Genomic DNA, 19,773 nt, shown 5'->3' on the forward strand with positions numbered 1-19,773 from the left:
ATACACAGCTCAGCATTTGAGCTTTGCTAGATCTGCACCAGAGAAATCTGTGATTCTATCACAGCTGCTGCACCCAGTAAACTAAGTGACACATCAATCGAATCAGGATCTCCTTCCCTACATCATGCTTCTGTCAGATTACAGAGCAAACACTACTGACAAATTCCCTTTAAAAGTGCCAAGGTTTTATGTAATACCTGACAACTCATATCTAGCAAAATGATGATTTGGTGATTTGTCGTGTTAGCTCAAATTACATGTGTACTGCTGGCAACCAATCACTTGATGCATGGTGGCCGATTCTAAATAGGTGGTTAATCTCATTTTTATATATGCATTTAGGAATTTTTTAATCTCTTTCCAAGAGTAGAGCTACAAAGCGCATCTCTCACTGTGGAGGACTGGTCCTTTCTTCATTTACAAAGATTCTGATCCATGTGTATAACAACTGCGTAATGCTTCATTTTTCCTGTGGGGGAGCTGCAGGAAAACTGAACACTTATTGTCAGATTGCCTTACAGATTATTTAGTAACTAGTTGTCTTTTGTAGGCAAACCTAATGCTAATGAATGCTTATATAAAATGCAATTAATAGAACAGTTAGATATGTACATAGTATTCATGTTATATGTAAAGTGCTAATAATTTGCTCACACCTACACTTTAAGTCACCCACAATGTATAACCGCTGACTATATAGTAATAGGTGTTTGTAAATGACTAAAACATTTCATCAAAGACAAATCAGTAATGTAACAAGATGTAGAACCAGAAAAAAAGAAATAATTCTTCTTGGTGACCTTACCATTTAGGAGAGGCTGCCCTTCACGTACGCTTCTGTACACACTTGCGTGATAAACATCCTCAAGAAATCCTGTCTTGCATAATCTGGATCCCCCGAGTGCCCCTGCTGGTCCCTGAAATGTAACAGAATATGTCTGTTATACACACTCGCGCCATTATCAGCAGACATTTCGCTCGACATAAAACCTTTTTTCGCTCCGGCTTCGTCTAAACGACTCGTTTAGGTTTTAAAAGGTTTACAATTAGATACGTAGGGGCAAAGGGTTAAACTTTGTGATAACTGAAATGGAAGAAACAAATCCCACTTGTCTGGCGAGATCTAGACTCGAAACAATCTTGCTTCTTTTAACAATTGAACTTAGCCGTTGTTGAGCCTTAAGTGGAATCATAAGGGAGAGCAAAAACATTCTTCCACCGGAGATATCGCTAGCACAAACCATTTCACCGCGGCAAAACGTATTTTCAGACAACGAGGCTCAAAATGTCAAACCTGAGCCGGAGAATCTGGACAAGGGTCCTAAAAACGTTCTCGAAAAAAGGTAATGAACTAGAGACAGAAGGAAAACTGATAATTATCTGAAACCTGTTACAGCAGCCAATGTCATCTGGAAGCCGCTCGTAGACGACGTCTAACATTTGACCACTTTAGCTCATTTCGATTGAATTTCGAAGCAAAATGGCATTTAACTCTTTTGAGGGCATCGACAACAATGTTTCTCCCGCGCAGGGGAAAAAAAAGAGTAATTTGGGTGCTTTTGTGTTGTTAATAATCAGAAATCTTTTGCCTTTGTCACTCATACACAAGAAAACATCAGAAAGAAGATTGGCCTTGGAATAGGGGTTTTGACAACAGCTAAGAAAGCAAAAAGCTTTTAATGGTTATTTTGTCATTGGATAAACAATAAAGCAGAAAAAGGTTACGAGTGGCACGAAAAGAGCTTAAAATCTATAGAAAACCTAGCTGCAGGCTTAGTCAATAAAAATGTAATTCAGTAGATGACACCCATACAGCACGAGAGCGGCAATTTACTGGAGAAGATTTCATGTATAGAAACAAATAAATCACTATGTCCTTGATTATTGAGGAACAAAATGCTGAATATTTAAAGAATCCCGGGCAATTTGTCAGGGAGATGAGACCGAGAAGGGACAGCTTCACTTCTGGAGAAGACCAGAGGGTCCTGCCTGCTTTTCCTCACTGGAGGAATGTAGGAGATGGGCCTGAAACTTTCCAGTGACCGGCCAGGCAGGAAGCTCGCAGGGATAAGTCTGTTTTGACAGTGACTAGAATCACTGCACACTGTCAGTTAATTTCCACCATGACAAACAAAGAACTGGAACCTGTCCAGCGACCCCAAAGAAAAACTTCCTATGAGTTTCCTGTATATGTGATCAGCTCTTTTTTTTTAAGTAGATGTCACCAGCCTTGACTATTTCGATTAACTACTCATTATTTTGGGCTTTTTTTTTTTTTGTTTTAATCTTTTTACTGAGGGGTGCACTGGAATTATAGGAATGCCTTTGAACGGGAATTTGTAAAAACCGTATAACACATAAATAAAACAGGAGTGAAAGGGACAAAAAGGTGATGCGGTGAGTTAATAATGCTAACTGCTGTCTGATTATATACCCTATAGGCCACGGTCGCACATTCAGCATTTGATCAGTAGTTTACATGGGTATGTGTAAGCCAAAATCAGTAGTGGGACAATTAGAGGAAAAGTATAATAGAAACTCGTCACCACTTCTGCATTTATCACCCACTCCTGGTTTTGGCTTACACATACTGAGGTAAAATACTGACCGTGTGAACGTGGCCGTACAGTGATCTCAACATGACTACAAGTCACACTGTCATACTGTAAGAAGTTGTGGGTTATAATGAGACAATATTGGTCTAAAATAACCAAGGAAGGAACACTCACTTTACCAATCTCATGCCGAGGCTTTACACACCTGGCAACTCTTTTCATTGGCCCAGTATAGCTAAGATCCAAAAGCTTTAAAGGGAATTTGTCACAACATTTTTGCTACCTAACTTGCATAATATACGTCTAGTCCCTGATTCCAGAGATGTGTCAATTACAGGGCTGTTTGCTGCAGTTTTAGTAAAATTATTTTTTTATCATCAGGAGATTATCACTATAGGACTAGTTAACCTGCTGCCCATATTCATGAGCTCTGAATAACCCCGACCTCACCACTGATTGTGCATGGGCATAAAGCTGCCAATCCACACAGAAAGCTGCCAATCAGTGGGTTACACAGGGCACAGCGTTCAGAGAAGTGGAGGTCTGCAGCAGATATAACTGTATCAAAACTGCAGCAAACAGCTCAGTAAGTGGCCCAGGGTGTGCGCTGTTCTAACCACCCATTGGCGCCCGATCATGGTGCACCATGGGCTGCCATTGACAGCAGGGGGTCTGCTGAAGTCTCCCATCCCCGCCATGACGGTACTCCTATGAAAGCCAACTGTGATTTTTGCTATATTTTGCTATGTGCAGCAATACTGTGGTACAGAAGTACAAGCGATCAATCACAGGTTAAAGTCCCCTAAAGAGACTACAAAACACAGTAAAAAGTAGAAAAAAAAGTTTTTAAAAATATGAAAAAAATTTTTTTTTACAAGAGCTTGAATCACCCTTTAAAAACAAACTCACGGATGTGATATTTCCACGTCTGCAAAGGTCCGGTATATCAAAATATAATATTAATTAACCCGACCAGTGACATATAAGAAAAAAATGTAAACACCAGAATTGTGGTTTTTCGGCTAATGATACCAGAGGTAGACAAAGCATCAACCACAAAATCGATGAAAACATCAGGTCAGGGTGCAAAAAAACAAGTCCTCACACAGCCCCATGAACCAAAAACTAAAAATGTTATGGGTCTCATAAAATGACAAAATGAAAACATTTTTTTTTACTTTATGAATTTCTGACTTTTTCTTCACCACTTAATAAAATAAAAAAAACTAGGCGTGTTTGGTATCATCATAACTGTACTGACCTGGAGAATCATATTGCCACTATAAAAACAGAACAACAAAAAATATGGTGGTATTGTGCTTTTTTCACAATTTTGAAGCACTTGGAATTTTTTTCATGATTTCCATGATATGATAAAATGGATGATGTCATTAAAAAGAAAAACTTGCTCTGTAAAAAGAAAGCCCTCATATGGCTATGTCCATGGAAAAATAAAAAAAAATATTAGCTCTCTGAAGAAGGGGAAGAAAAAATTAAAGCGAAAAAACTGAAAATTGAAGGTTGGGAAGGGGGTTACCTATGGTAAAAAAAAAATCTTAAAAATGAATGAGAAAAAATGCTATTAATTTTGTTCAGACGAAAATGAAGACATTTTAATAATATTCCACAAGACATCACTAATTACTGACTTACTACTCTTTTATATCTACCTTGGGAGGCCACCATTATTCTCGAATTGGCAGAGATGACTGTGACCACCCTTGCAGAGCAACACAAATGACTGTGGCCACCCTTGCAGAGCAACACAACATCCTTAATATTTCAGGTCAATATTTATATACCAAAGCTCTGGGTTTTACATCAGATGACATATTTTTTATCAGTAAGCTTACACAGATTGTAACATATGGCAGAGAAAAAATGAGGTGAGAACCAAAATCAATGATGTATGAAACACGAACAAATAAAACTTAACAAATGGAAAAAGCAATAAATAGAGAAAAAATGTGTAAGGTGCACGCGTAATAAATCCACTGGTTGACCTGAATGCACCAACAATGCACCGAGTCCGTGCACTCGGTAGAGGCCTCAAGTTCTCTATGTTGGGACGGATGTGAATCGGTGCAGATTCCCTGCATCTTGCTGGAAAAAATGAACATATACCGGTATGTTACAATTAATCATCCATTTCCATAGTTGCCACAAATAATATAATACATGAACAGTTCTAATACTCACAAAATAACTCATGGCCACGTGCTCTATTAGGGCCCTTATTTATAATTGTGGGATCCTATTTTACCAGAGCTGAGACCTATACTATACATGATCATCAGATTCACTCAAAGAGACTTCATGAAATGAACAAGAGTTTTATTATTTACATTGAATTGTTTTTCTTACAACCAGACCCCTTTAAAGTGGTTGCCCCCGATTCTGATAAAGATACTGATGATCTATCATAAGTATTGTCCACCATTATTAGTTTGGTGGACAATAGTTTGGTGGACATCACGATCAGCTGCTATTATCTCCGGCGGCCAGATGTAAATGGTGCACACAGGTAAGAGCCACGTGGCTCCTTACACTGTTTAGTGGTTGCTCCTGAGTAATTTATTCACGTCCACAGTCATTAAACAGAGTATGGAGCAGTGCCACCACCAGAGCGGGTAAAAGCTGATCATTGGAGGTGCCGAGGGTTGGATCCCCATTGGGCTAATACTGATGACCTATCCTAAGGGCAGGGGCAGACGACTGTTTTTCAACAACCAAGGAAATTAGTCCAATTATGCAAATCACACAATGATCAGACTTCAGAGTGTTGTTATTCAGAGTTTGATCAGAGTGTGATCTGCATAGTTGCTTCACCTTCTCTACAAAGTCAGTCCGTGAAAATCAGACCGCACTTGGATGTTATGTGAGTGAAGTCTGATTTCTTCCATGGACCAATAGAGTTGAATGGACAAGTGACCAATACAATTCTCAGAGGCAAATCAAATTTTTGGACATGTGTACAGACCCATAGAATAACTATTCAAAACGACAATTAGCACTCATCCAAGTGATACCGTCATTTACAAGAACCCTAAGGAAAAGTCATTAATGTCAAAGCAGTAGACCACTCATTGAAGCTAAAAGTAATGTGTTATGTTGATGATTTTATTTAGTGATGTTCCTACAAAAAAAAACAGTTAATTCGGCCGATCTGACCATACAGACTGTGCACCAATGAAAACGGCAAAATGCCTGAAGACCGGTTTGCTTTAATGGGGGTAGCGTCAGTCCGGTTTCCATTGTCAGACTACAAGAATGCAGTTCTATCAATTCTCTGGCTTCTCTCATCCCTTCTCCTTCCTATTGAATCCTTCATGACAGCTGAAGCTTGTTCATAAAAAAAAGAGAGAAGCACAACCTACAAGTCATGGCTACAGCAGAACTGCAGAAACTGAGATGGAAGGTCGTGGCAGAGCAATAGCAGGTATTTCCTATTGCTATGTCTGTAGGAATCAGTGGAGCTTCCGGTCACAAAATGAAGTCCTTGAAACGCATGTTGGGTAAAGAAAGGAAATCAGTTATTTGTCACTTTGATGGAAGGACAAAAAATGACTAATCGCTGAGGATCCACTTTAATCCCAGCCTAACCCAGTTACATTATTTTTTTGTTGTTGTCTTTAACAGGGAAAGTGACTCTAGCTAATACACGACATACTCCCATGGTCCTCACTGTGCATTAGGATCACCACAGAAACCACCATTATACCTATCCTGTAAACTAATGCCTCTGGGCCACTATTAGCAGAGCGAACATCGATGCTTCTAAAGCCTTGTGTATTCCTTCATTTAGTACAAAGCAACATAATAGAGCGCACTCATGAGCCTCGAGCAACTACTCTTCTCTCTACAACACAAATCACTTTACTACAGTTACTCGGAGCCAGCAACTTCATAATAGGGTTATTAATACAGTTTCTTCCCTTTCTATAAACCAAGGAATATGGCTATGGCATCAAAATAATACATGTCTCTCAACATTGGAAAGCAGGAGACAAATTTCTTGTTAATAGATACTCGTGGCTTCACAACACAGAAAGAAGACTATAGTTCTTGTAGAAAAAATACAATTGATTGTGCCCCTCATCTAACAGGTTAAAGTACAAAAAAAAGCCAAAGAATGACTTAGTAGGAGCAAGCTGAGCCTAATGCAGACTGGCTTTGCCTTCTCACTGCCAAAGTGGATTTGAGAAGCTCTAGTGGTTAGCTTCCCCACTGGGAATGCATCAAAGACCTGGGATCATGGTGATTAAATTCCACCTGAGAAGAATTTGAGGCCCTACTACAGAGAGCAAACGCTAACAATAAGACCAAAGATTGCGAGGTTTCCAAACCCAGACAGAAGCTGGCTGGCCCAATGATGATATTAAATTAACGTGAAAGCAATTTTCACGAACAATAAGAAAATCTTGGAGAAGCGCAGGCAAGGCAGATCAAGATGATTAAAAAAATATATTCTCCAATAAGTAAATACTTCTAAAAAGTAATTACTTTTATATTACATCTTGTCAGCAACATCTACAGCGGCTTTATCTTTCTAATTGTAAGATCTTCGCCACCAGGTTATATTATGCACAGGATGCTTATGTGAGGCTCTGCGAAACACAGGGAACATATATTTTAGGACCTAATCTACTACTGTAGGACATATAATCTGTGGATGGAGAATCTCGGAAGGGGCTTCCGTTTGGATAAAAGGAAATTCCAAGAGAAATCAAGAGAATGTCGACATGGATAAAAAAGTATTTTTTGTTGGAACTGTATTGGGAAAATACCAAGGCTACCAACCATAAAACATGGCAAACACAACGCGTTTTAACAAATATAGCCTTCGTCAGGTGACTTTCCAGTTTCCCAGTGACTTTAGGACATATACTGAGCAATATAACAAATTCCAAGACTCATGTTATTGCTGACTTTAGGTGTAACAGGTAAAAAATGAACAGTTTGTTAAACGATACCCCTTAGACCCCAGTCCAGAGCCTCTCACCTAGCCAAATCAGTTCTCATGCTTTGCACTGACGAGGGCCAACAGCCCGAAACACCGTGTCTGCAAATTGAGATACTGATTTGGCTTTTATCCTAAGTCATATTACAAGACTCGTTAGAGGGTTGATTGTGACTTGTAGGATCGCTACTTCCAACAGGTGGCGCTATAGAGTTAAGTCCTCTTTTTCTCAGAAGAGGCAATTTGCATATTTAATTTCCCAGAGGAGCATTGTACGGCAAATAAGCCTCCTTACCTTGACAAGCCAGAGATGGTATGTCACTCTCCATAAGGAGAAACGATACCCCTTAGACCCCAGTCTAGAGCCTCTCACCTAGCCAAAACAGTTCTCATGCTTCGCACTGACGAGGGCCAACAGCCCGAAACACTGTGTCTGTGAATTGAGATACTGATTTGGCTTTTATCCTAAGGCTAGGGTCACATTGCATTAGGCTACGTTCACATTTGCGTTGTGCGCCGCAGCGTCGGCGCCGCAGCGCACAACGCAAACAAAAACGCGGCAAAACGCACGCTAAAACGCTGCGTTTTGCGCCGCATGAGTCCTTTTTGGCCGAAAGTTGGACGCAAAAAAAATGCAACTTGAAGCGTTTCTTGCGTCCAACGCTTGCGGCCATGCGGCGCAAAACGCAGCACAACGCATGTCCATGCGTCCCCATGTTAAATATAGGGGCGCATGACGCATGCGGCGACGCTGCGGCGCCCGACGCTGCGGCGCTGACCGCAAATGTGAACGTAGCCTAAGGGCAATCCGTTTAGCGCTAAGCGCTAGCGGATTGCGCTAACGCAATGTTTTTTTCGGGGTCGCGTTAAACGTCCCCGCTAGCGCAGATCCCCGATCTGCGAGAGCGGGGAACGGACCTCGGGCGCCCCGCGGACGCTGCAAGCAGCGTCCGAGGCGCGCTACAAAAGACCGGCACATCGCTAGCGCGTGCCGAAAATGACACGCGCTAGCAAGGCGCTTTAACATTGCCGGCAATGGGAACACTAACGGACGCGTTGCACGGCGTTAATTTCCCTGTGCAACGCTCTCCGTTAGCGCTCAGCCATAAACGCAATGTGACCCTAGCCTAAGTCATATTGCACAACTCGCAAAAAGGTTGATTGTGACTTGTAGGATCGCTACTTCCAACAGGTGGCGCTATAGAGTTTAAGTCCTCTTTTTCTCTGAAGAGGCAATTTGCATATTTAATGAAACTATGGAGATTTAGGGGATTCACATTGCATTTTGCAGTGCCCTTCAGAGATATGCATAACAACTTTCCTAAATAAGGCTTTAAGATATTACACTGTCACGTACTGGCTGACTTCATACCAAGTGGTATATATTGAAATACCTCAATGGAGGCCAAGAGGTCCCCTTTTTGGCCTCTAATAATTGGATATGGGCCTATAGATATATGTGACTGGGGACTGGGTCAAATGTATCTATAGGACTGGGAACAGTTACATAAGAAATATATACACTTCGGTGTGAACTCATGATAACTTGAACCCAAAGATTTATCTTCAGAATTGTTATCTGTCAAAATACTGAAGAGCTAGACAGATAGATTTCCATTTTTCTAGTCTCAGTTTCACCTACCATGAAACACGGGGAGACAAGCAAACAGACATAAGACGGCCATCGGACATCCTCCACCAAAATTAGGTGTCCAGGTTTAGGTTGAGTTCTCCCCAGCTTAAGGACAAAGGTAAGTTAAAAGAAAAGTTTCAAGGGTTTCTCGTCTTTCTTTTTTGGGGGATTCTTCTTTTTTTAAGTAACTAGGGAAAGTGCCATAGTGACTCATTACAGGAAATAAAGAAAATGCCCCACTCGTTTTTGCATTCCTTTTTCAGGAATATGTAAGAAAACATGTAAAGGGGAATAGACCCCTCTGAAACTAACGGCTGACAAGACCATTGCAGCTTCTATAGAAAGTTTCATATGCATTTTGTAATGTGTCAATGTGTAACCGTGCGTAACTTCTCCACAAAGGAACCTTATCCATATTGGCTGACCAGAGGTAACAAGAAGGGGGGTTGTCAGACGTCCGGCCTTCGTTTTCACAGTAGGACATGCCTAACAAGTAACAGTCGGGGTCTCTAGTTGTTGTGGGGAGGGCCATTTAGCTTGAAAAAACTTTTGAAAATAAAAAGTTTTCCAATTTTCACCGGGTTTTTACACTGAATGTGATCAGTGACACTATTCTTCCCAGAGAACATTGTTTTCTTTAGGAAAATTTCTCTAAAAAAACATTGGTTGAACTAGGATCACAATTTGTTGCATAACAGACACATTTCTGGCTCATATATATGGTAGGCAATTTTTGGTGTATAGCTATTTATTCATTTCTTTTTTCAAGAGAATTTACAAATGACTAACCAATAACAATGTAAATTCACACAATGGTCACAAAACAAAGGCTCATGGGCATAAATAAAAATCTCACTCAATTCCTTTCACTAGCTTTGCTTCCAGTTTTCGGAAAACAAAAGACATCACTATGTCCTCAAACAATCTCTCGTTAAGACTCCACAGAAGGAAAAAGAAAACTTTTAAAAGATAAGACAGAGTCCTGAAAGAATTTCCCATTTCCTGGCCGAGAGTCTTTAGAATACGAGAGGAAATGAAGGTAAACAAGTGCAATAAGACAGACTTTATTTGAAGGTTACAAAACAGCAAAGCAAATTTAATAAACACAAATAAAGGCAGAATAGATTTGACATTTACCCATACAGTCAGAGGCTAAAAGGAAATTGACAGCTACCAGGACTGCCAAAGGCAAGACAACAAAACAAATTGTGTCTATTCATTCAAACAAATAGTTTAAAAAAAAAATGCTTTTTCGATTTTCTTCAGATAATGAATATTAAGTGTCCTGGTTCTTCTGTACTTCAAGAAGGGTCAAAAATAAAACCAATACACTACAAAAGAAGGTCTTTAAATGGAAGACTTATTTTCTTGAAGAAGCTGCATCTGCAACACTTACTAAAGCCAAGGACATTATTCTCCAATGCTCCAAGTAAATTGAAACATGAACGGCATTACTGTGTTCCGAAGTAAGGGTGAACAATACAATAGTGTGAGTATAAGTAATAACTAGTCTAAAGGTGCGCTTACAGAGACCAATCTGCAGCATAATACAACCGCCGATGGGTAAACTTTTATTCGGCTGCATATTTATATAGGCAGACCAAAGCAAGCGATGCAACGTGGCAGCGTGGTTAACGTTTACACCGGCAGACAAAAGAAAACGATGCACATTTATAGTAGATTGCTCAGAGCACATGAGCTGCCACGGTTCTCAGCAGTATGTTTACACAGGACGAAGCACCGCCGAGAACAGTGGTCTTTTACAAAGCACAAAAGATCATTTCACCTGAAGAACAAGCCTTTTGCTCATTCATTGGCCGTTTATCAGCCTGTTTCCACGGCACAATTATTTTGCAGTTTAAGTGACCCTTAGGGACTGAGATCGTATCGCAGTGCATGGACTGGTAGAGGCTCCCCCGACCCAAGCGTAAGAGATGCATAGAAATACATGAAGCTATCACACTCAGGTCAGAAGAGCCACCGGCAGTCCGTGCACTGCATTACGATCTCAGCCCGATTTACCCTTAAGAGAAGTGTTAACTCAGTTCCAAATGTCAAAGCCACAGAAATTGCCCATTGTAAATTTACATATCGATGTAATGTGCACAAAAAACAGTGAAAACACAATTTTTTCCAACATTTCTGTCCAAAATCTTTCTTAAGCTCAGACTGTATTCTCTAAATTTGGAATCAGATCAAAATGATGTGTCCACCCTTTTCAGAACAGCCCAGTACCTTCCAGGAATGTAAAGTATTATTACGCTTCATTAACACAGTACTGACATGTACAAAAAGATCAAAAACTGGGCAACCAAAATCAAACAAGATAAGGTATATAAATTAAAGGGACGATGAAGGGAAGTGAAAACAAAACAGTATTTATAGTCTCCTGTAGGCCCGTCATGTCTCCACAGAGCTGAACTTTATCAATGTCCAGTATGGATCACCAGGTCTCTATCTTAGTATGACGTGAAGACGTAGCAAAAGGAGCACTGAGCGGTTACCCATCAATTCTTATAGTTTGCATATTTGGAATAATGCATTCTACTTTTTCAATTATGTTAGTTTTTTTAGTTTTTAATATTTAATAACTTCTAAACACAAAGTCTACTCGGGAATGCTGGAATTTTCTTTTACAACACATGGGTCATATGAGCCACATGAGATGGTAATAGAATAATAAAAAAGAAAAAAACAACTAATTAAATAAGTGTAAGCAATAGTTGAGAAACACTTTACACCAGTCACTTCTACCAGCCTGCCACTTTAAAAGGGTAATCCAGACTTGTGGTATTGGTGACCTAGCCTAAGGACAGGCTCCTACTGAAGTGAACAGGAGCTGAGCTGCAGTTCCCTCAATGTAAGGAGTTACACTGTTCCTGCTCTGTCACCTGTCCATAGCGGTAAACAGCTGAGCGATGAGTGTGCCGAGTGTTTCCGCCCATCCATTTTTTATTAATGACCTAAACTAAGGATAGGTCATCGACACCGTAAGCATAGACATTCCCTTTAGGGAACATTATCAAATTCACCTTTGACAACAGTTGACCCTTCAAAGAAGCCACCACTGTTAGCCATTTTTTTTCCTGCAGCCATATTTTCTATTAACGCAATCATATCAGGGATTGCTTTTGTTACCCACTTCGGGTACAAGTGATTTTTTGATTCCTCTTTCATTCTTTATCCTTTGGAAGGCATGATAAGAGAAAACCCCAATTCCTCAATTGTTTTTTAGGTTGCTTTTGGCATTCACCATATGGGATAAATAACGTGAGCGAAAATAAGAAAGTCTGGATACAGAAACATCTACATGTCCAGAAGTGTCCAATAATCTCCACTGGTAACTGCTCTTACATTCTGCCCCAGTTGAGTCCAACATCGAGTGTGACCACACATAAATCAATGTAACCATTTTTCTTCCTTGTTTTTTCTCTTTTCTTTTGTACTTGAAACTCTAAGAATAGATGATAGCACTGTAAGTCTCTGCAAGACATCTGGGAGAAGTGTCCCGAAATCACCGCAAGGACAGCATCTTACATTAGTGGCCGGGAACATACAGAGCTAGGAGTGCACTTTGTAGAATGGACAGAAGCAGCACTGTGGAGATAAGTGGACTAAGCACCACGAACATGACTTACAAGTCTTTGTGGTAGTTTTAAAAGTTCACAAAAAGATAAAGACAAGAAAAATTATTTTTACGTAATTTTTGTCCCCCTTTCTAACTTTCTAAGAAAGTCACCTACAAGTCACTATGAGATTACATTTCTTTATTAGAAAATGCCAGCAACTTTCATACATTATATATAAAGGCCCAGGGTTCACAGAAAAAGAAATATAATCGACATGATTGACTCCTGAAAAAAGTAGACATCTCCTCGCCATCTGTCTCTACCAGCCGATCAAATAACAATCACGAGAACAAACAATGAACCACGATCTTAGACAAAGACATTTGTATGACTTTTTTAACAATATGTAATTTAAATATCAGAATAAAGGAAATGGAGGGAAAACAAAAGTGGCTTCTTTTTTCTTAAGATTTTTTTTTACTTCTGCTCTGTTAATAATGATACCGTTCTCCATAAGAAGGCCATACTAGGCCTTATTCACACTTCAGAGAGAAACAAAGAAAGGAACGGCACTCAGAGTTTCATAAAATAGTCCTTTATTCCATGTAACGGGGCATAAAGTGGTATGCAGGGGGAAGCAGATAGCGTGGAAGATGACGGCTGTTTTGCATTGCATCAAACATACCTGGACCCTTAGAAGCGGCGTTGGTGCAACGCAAAACGTCCATCATCCGCCACGCTGTCTGCTTCCCCCTGCACACCACTTTTAAGTTCCACGACATGGAATAAAGGACTTTTTTATGGAGTGGTGAGTGCCGCTCTTTTCTGTGTTTCTCTCGGATGTGTGAATAAGGTGAGCAGTGAGTGCTGCTCTTTTCTGTGTCTCTCTCTGATGTGTGAATAAGGTGAGCGTGAGTGCCGCTCTTTTCTGTGTTTTTCTCTGATGTGTGAATAAGGTGAGCGGTAAGTGCCGCTCTTGTCTGTGTTTCTCTCGGATGTGTGAATAAGGTGAGCGGTGAGTGCCACTCTTTTCTTTGTTTCTCTCGGATGTGTGAATAAGGTGAGCGGTGAGTGCCGCACTTTTCTGTGTCTCTCTCTGATGTGTGAATGAGGTGAGCGGTGAGTGCCGCTCTTTTCTGTGTTTTTCTCTGATGTGTGAATAAGGTGAGCGGTAAGTGCCGCTCTTGTCTGTGTTTCTCTCTAATGTGTGAATAAGGTGAGTGGTGAGTGCTGCTCTTTTCTGTGTCTCTCTCTGATGTGTGAATAAGGTGAGCGGTGAGTGCCGCTCTTTTCTGTGTTTTTCTCTGATGTGTGAATAAGGTGAGCGGTAAGTGCCGCTCTTGTCTGTGTTTCTCTCGGATGTGTGAATAAGGTGAGCGGTGAGTGCCGCTCTTTTCTGTGTTTCTCTCGGATGTGTGAATAAGGTGAGCAGTGAGTGCTGCTCTTTTCTGTGTCTCTCTCTGATGTGTGAATAAGGTGAGCGTGAGTGCCGCTCTTTTCTGTGTTTTTCTCTGATGTGTGAATAAGGTGAGCGGTAAGTGCCGCTCTTGTCTGTGTTTCTCTCGGATGTGTGAATAAGGTGAGCGGTGAGTGCCACTCTTTTCTTTGTTTCTCTCGGATGTGTGAATAAGGTGAGCGGTGAGTGCCGCACTTTTCTGTGTCTCTCTCTGATGTGTGAATGAGGTGAGCGGTGAGTGCCGCTCTTTTCTGTGTTTTTCTCTGATGTGTGAATAAGGTGAGCGGTAAGTGCCGCTCTTGTCTGTGTTTCTCTCTGATGTGTGAATAAGGTGAGCGGTGAGTGACGCTCTTTTCTGTGTTTCTCTCTGATGTGTGAATAAGGTGAGCGGTGAGTGCCGCTCTTTTCTTCTTTTCTCTCGGATGTGTGAATAAGGTGAGCGGTGAGTACCGCTCTTTTCTGTGTCTCTCTGATGTGTGAATAAGGTGAGTGGTGAGTGCCGCTCTTTTCTGTGTCTCTCTGATGTGTGAATAAGGTGAGCGGTGAGTGCCATTCTTTTCTGTGTTTCTCTCTGATGTGTAAATAAGGTGAGCGGTGAGTGCCGCTCTTTTCTTTCTCTTGGATGTGTGAATAAGGTGAGCAGTGAGTGCCGCTCTTTTCTGTGTTTCTCTCTGATGTGTGAATAAGGTGAGCTGTGAGTGCCACTCTTTTCTGTGTCTTTCCCTGATGTGTGAATCAGGTGACGGTGAGTGCCACTCTTTTCTTTGCTTCTCTCTGCTTATACCTCGCTATAGAAGCTGAGCACCACCATATTCCAATTAACCATACGGGGATCTATATGAGGCTGTTGTGCACACCTGTCTAGCTGCTTAGAGCTGTATCATTGCTTCTTGGATCTACACTTATTCACACATCATCATTTTAATCAGTATTTGTATGCCAAAACCAGATAAGGCTTAGGGCCAAAATACTTATCAGGCTGGCGCCTTTCCAGCAGAAGAGCTTGGTTTATATTTGTGCTTGGTTATGCCATTATTATCTTGAATATTGATGTATTGTATTAGTGTTGCCCTGCCCTCATAGTGCCCTAATGGGATTATATTTATCTATATGCTTTGTCTCTATTTCCCTGATCTTTGACAGTTTTACTTAATAATGATAGAATTTTGATCAATATCTCACATCTGTGGGCTTTTAACTATTTTATTTTTTTGTTTGCTGTGCCCTTTATCCCTTGGTTATCCCATACTAAGTATTTTCATATGTACCCACTTGACTTTGTTTTACTTAATATATACATTTTTGTTGAGGTTTTGTCACTGGTGGTTTGTCACTGAGTGCTCTTCTTATAAGCCAAGCCCAGGAGTGTCTGTATAACACAGAACAGGTGTCAATCTTGCAATTATAGTTTTTCTCTGTGAATACCACTCTGGGTTTTGGCATACATATACTGATGAAAAACACTGACCAAAATACTGACATGGGAATAAACCCTTATAAAGGGTGTACAGGACTGTCCTACTGATGGCCTATCCACAAGACCTCATCAATATGAGCACTTTTCAGCTGATCAGTGGGGATGCCGAGTGTCAGACCCCACGATGTAATATTGCTTCATTCACTTCAGTGAACTCCATGTTGCAAAGGTCATTATATTAAGAAATAATATGTGTGTATATTATAATATATATTTTACTTTGTTACCTGGACATATTGACGTTAATTAGACATTGGATATGACTAGTTGTCATTAATCACCATGCAGTGTTCATTTTTTGAATGTCTTTTTTTCAATTATGTAACTAGTAACACCTTACGGTTCCATAGAAATTATTAAATTATCAGACCTTTATTATATAAAATAACGTAATACATGTTAAATCAATAATCCGTTGTTCCATATAAGTGGACATGGCTTCAGGGTTAGAGGTGATTTGGAGCTACATACAAGACAAAGAGTAGAGCCGGCATTGCTATGTTTAACCCCTTCACGTCCAATAGATGTATATTTACATCATCAGCTGTGCCCCTTCTTTTGTTGCGGGCTCACATGCTGAGCCCACATCTTTACCCGCACTTGATCACTGACTTATTCAGCCATCAAGTGATTTTAACAGCTGCGTGTGCATCCGAGATCCACCTGCAGCTGTTAACCAGTTAAACGTCGCAGTTAATCACTGACATCGGCATTTAGCAAGAGAGGAAGTGCGTCATTGATCCCGAACATTGCCGCGCCCATCACATGATCACAGGGTGACGATGGATTGTTATGACAGCAGGGGGCCTGTCACCCCGATCACCCTGTGAACGCCAGCCAGTGGCCAATGCCCATAGATATTGATTTTTGCTATATTGCACAAGCGATCAAACAATTATACCTTAAAGTCTCCTATGGAAACTATTAAATGCAGTATAAAGTTATTTGTTTTTTTTTAAATTCAATATTAAAAATAAAAATAAAAAACTACTAAGTTCAAATCACCCCCCCTCTTTGTACCATGTAGAGCAGCGAGGTTGATTCAGTGCGAAAGATAGGCAGGAACCACAGGAAAGTTCAAATCAAAGTGTCTTTAATGTCCAAAAGAAACTTAAAAATGGAAACTAATGTTATCCTCTGGATCGCAGCCGGGATGTCAAAACAGTCCGTATCCGAGACCTGTTGTCGTGGGCAACTGCACCACCGTGTCAAGCTGAGGGTGCACCAGGCGTTCGTTTCCTTTGGCTCTGTGTTAACTGCACACCTAAGCCACATGTTGCAGAGCCACCAGCTCTGCAGTCTGCAAGCAAACTCTGACACACCCAACCATTTGCTGCAGGGTTATTAAATGGAATCTGTGGCCATGGGCCACATGTAAGACGCTGTCTGGAGGGAGCAACCCGCCCCACTACCATCCTGTAGTTCGCTCCAAAAATAAAAGCCCTTAAAGGGAATCTGTCACCCCATTTTCCGCCTATAAGCTAAGGACACCGCCATCAGGGGCTTATCTACAGCATTCTGTAATGCTGTAGATAAGCCCCAGATGTATCCTGAAAGATAAGAAAAAGAGGTTAGATTATACTCACCCAGGGGCGTCCCCGCTGCGGTCCGGGTTCCATGGGTGTCGCGGTCCGGTGCCTCCCATCTTCATTCGATGACGTCCTCTTCTTGTCTTCTAGCTGCAGCTCTGGCGCAGGCGTACTTTGTCTGCCCTGATGAGGGCAGAGCAAAGTACTGCAGTGCGCAGGAGCCGGGCCTCTCTAACCTTTCCCTGCGCACTGCAGTACTTAGCTCTGCCCTCAACAGGGCAGACAAAGTACGCCTGAGCCGGAGCTGCGGCGTGAAGACAAGAAGATGACGTCATTGTAAGAAGATAGGAGACCCCGATGCCCATCGGACCCGGACCGCAGCGGGACCACCCCTGGGTGAGTATAATATAACCTCTTTTTCTCATCTTTCAGGATACATCGGGGGCTTATCTACAGCATTACAGAATGCTGTAGATAAGCCCCTGATGCCGGTGGGCTTAGGTCACCTTCGATTTTGGGGGTGACAGAGTCCCTTTAACAGGATTTCCTGAACATTGCCTTGGTCAAATAACTTGACCAGGTCCACACTTACTTTTATTTTGCACTGCAGCCACAGCTATATCTGTAACTGCAATGCACTCCAGCTGGTTTAATAAGACTCCGTTCACATCCTGGGGGACACATATCGACCCTCATATATGATCCCCCTCACTGCCTCACACCCATTAAAAATAAAACAGTTAAAAAATACATATATTTGCTATGACCGAGTTCAGAAGTGTCCAATCTATCAAAATACAAAGTAAATTGATCTGATCTGGTAAATGGTGTAACAAGAAAAAAAAATCTAGACACCAGAATTACGTTTTTTTTGGTCACCGCAACATTGCAGTAAAATACAATAAGAGGAGATCAAAACATTATATGTACCCTAAAATAGTATCAATAGAAATGTCAATTTTTCACGTTTTAGTTCGCCCCCAGCAGTTCGCCCCCAGCAGTTCGCCCCTGGGTACATCCTGTTCGTGACACCAAGTTGAGTTGCCCGCCAGGGCAGTGGGGTATTCGGTACCGGTACTTGAAGGGGACCTCACGGTGGCTGTGACCCGGTCCGTGGCCGTGGGCACTCAAATAAAAGGGAAAAGTCTTTTAAGGGTTTGGTGAATAAAGTTTGTGTTCGTGACCCCACCTGTGGTATTCGGTCAGTAGGGACCGACGCTGATTAAAGGGGTCCTCTGGGGTGATGGGATGGTAGCTGGATGGTATAACTTCCCACAGGTGAAGTAAATGTACCCGGGGGCAAACTGCTGGGGGCAAAACATCCAAATCCCACAATTAACAGACCGAACTCTGAAAGAGACATTGAGGATTCATAGCTCAGTTTTAGTCATTGTTTGATTTACCAGCAGTACTAAATAGAAACCTGTGCACTCAAAACACACATCCATGTGAAATAAACATATAAAGGGATGTGTGTCTGCACCAGTGATGAGGCTGAGGCAGCAATAGAATTTGATATAATGAAAGTGGCTGGCTGCAGACCTCCGCTCCCGCTGTTCATTCATTATCTAAATAAGTGAAATGAAAACAGATTTAAAATAAATCAAAGGGGTTTTACATCAGAGCAGCAAATGCCCCTTATCTTTAATAATTTGTGCAGTACGTTCATTAAGAGCGTTTTGTAGAAAATAATATGGAGGTGTAAGGCTGCTTTTTATTTTATCCAGCAGCAAATCCTACTGTGCTATTTAACACTAATTTATGGCTAAATCCTGTTATACCTTAGCACCAATCTCCATTAGGTCTCAGCCTTTATCTCCACATTTTCCTCTGAATCAAAACAATGTATCCAAAATATGTAATAATAAGGTGCAAAGAATAGCATGAAATTACTAGTAACCAAATGTATCTATCAGGTAATTACTCACCAACAGTTCAGCAGTCTGATTGTAAGATTCTGTCCATTTACTAGTTGTCAAATAGTAGAGAAAAGTTGGTAAATCTGCGCTGCTGGTACTGTATCCGCAATAGATATGCAAAGGTGGTGTAATAATGTCTAGGCGGTTTTATTCTTAACGCGTTTCAAAGTTAGCACACTTCTTCTTCTGGAGAACCACAACAGATGAACAATTGTGGTCCTCCTGAGGAAGAAGCTTTCTAACTTCAAAGCAAGTGGAGAATAAAACCGCTTAGGCCTCTTAAACACTTGCGTCGTTTGGCGTCCGTCACAATGCGTCGTTTTTTGGAAGTGCATCTGAACAGCAAGGTGGATTGCTGTTGAGGGGAGATAGAGAGAAAAAAAAAAAAAAAAAATCTATAAATCTTCAGCACAGCGAGTGTGAGCGAGCTGAGTGTGACCTGAGCGTAAGTGTGAACGGCGGTAAGTGTGTGACTTGTGAATCAGTGAAGAGGTATTTGGAAGGCCTTTAACAAATACCTGTGTGAATTGGAGTGAGTTGCTGAACTGGGAGTAGCTATATTCATAAGGAGTTAACTTAGGGTGGGGGCTCATAATTAAGGGGATATAAGGGGCAGCTGTTTGGGGCTCAAGTCCTTTTTGGAAGTGCATCTGAACAGCAAGGTGGATTGCTGTT

General features: G+C 41.2%; 1 protein-coding gene across 1 annotated transcript in view; it reads right to left on the reverse strand.

Annotated features, from left to right (window-relative positions):
- The window catches only part of CDH2 (cadherin 2), a 400,644-nt gene that overhangs the window by 345,965 nt on the left and 34,906 nt on the right, over positions 1-19,773 (reverse strand). The window contains exon 2 of the mRNA XM_077270394.1: positions 806-917. Coding sequence (XP_077126509.1) covers positions 806-917 — 112 coding nt within the window. The remainder of the gene's footprint in view (positions 1-805; positions 918-19,773) is intronic.

The sequence above is a fragment of the Ranitomeya variabilis genome, chromosome 6, assembly GCF_051348905.1.
Source record: "Ranitomeya variabilis isolate aRanVar5 chromosome 6, aRanVar5.hap1, whole genome shotgun sequence".
In the NCBI taxonomy this organism is placed as follows: Eukaryota; Metazoa; Chordata; class Amphibia; order Anura; family Dendrobatidae; genus Ranitomeya; species Ranitomeya variabilis.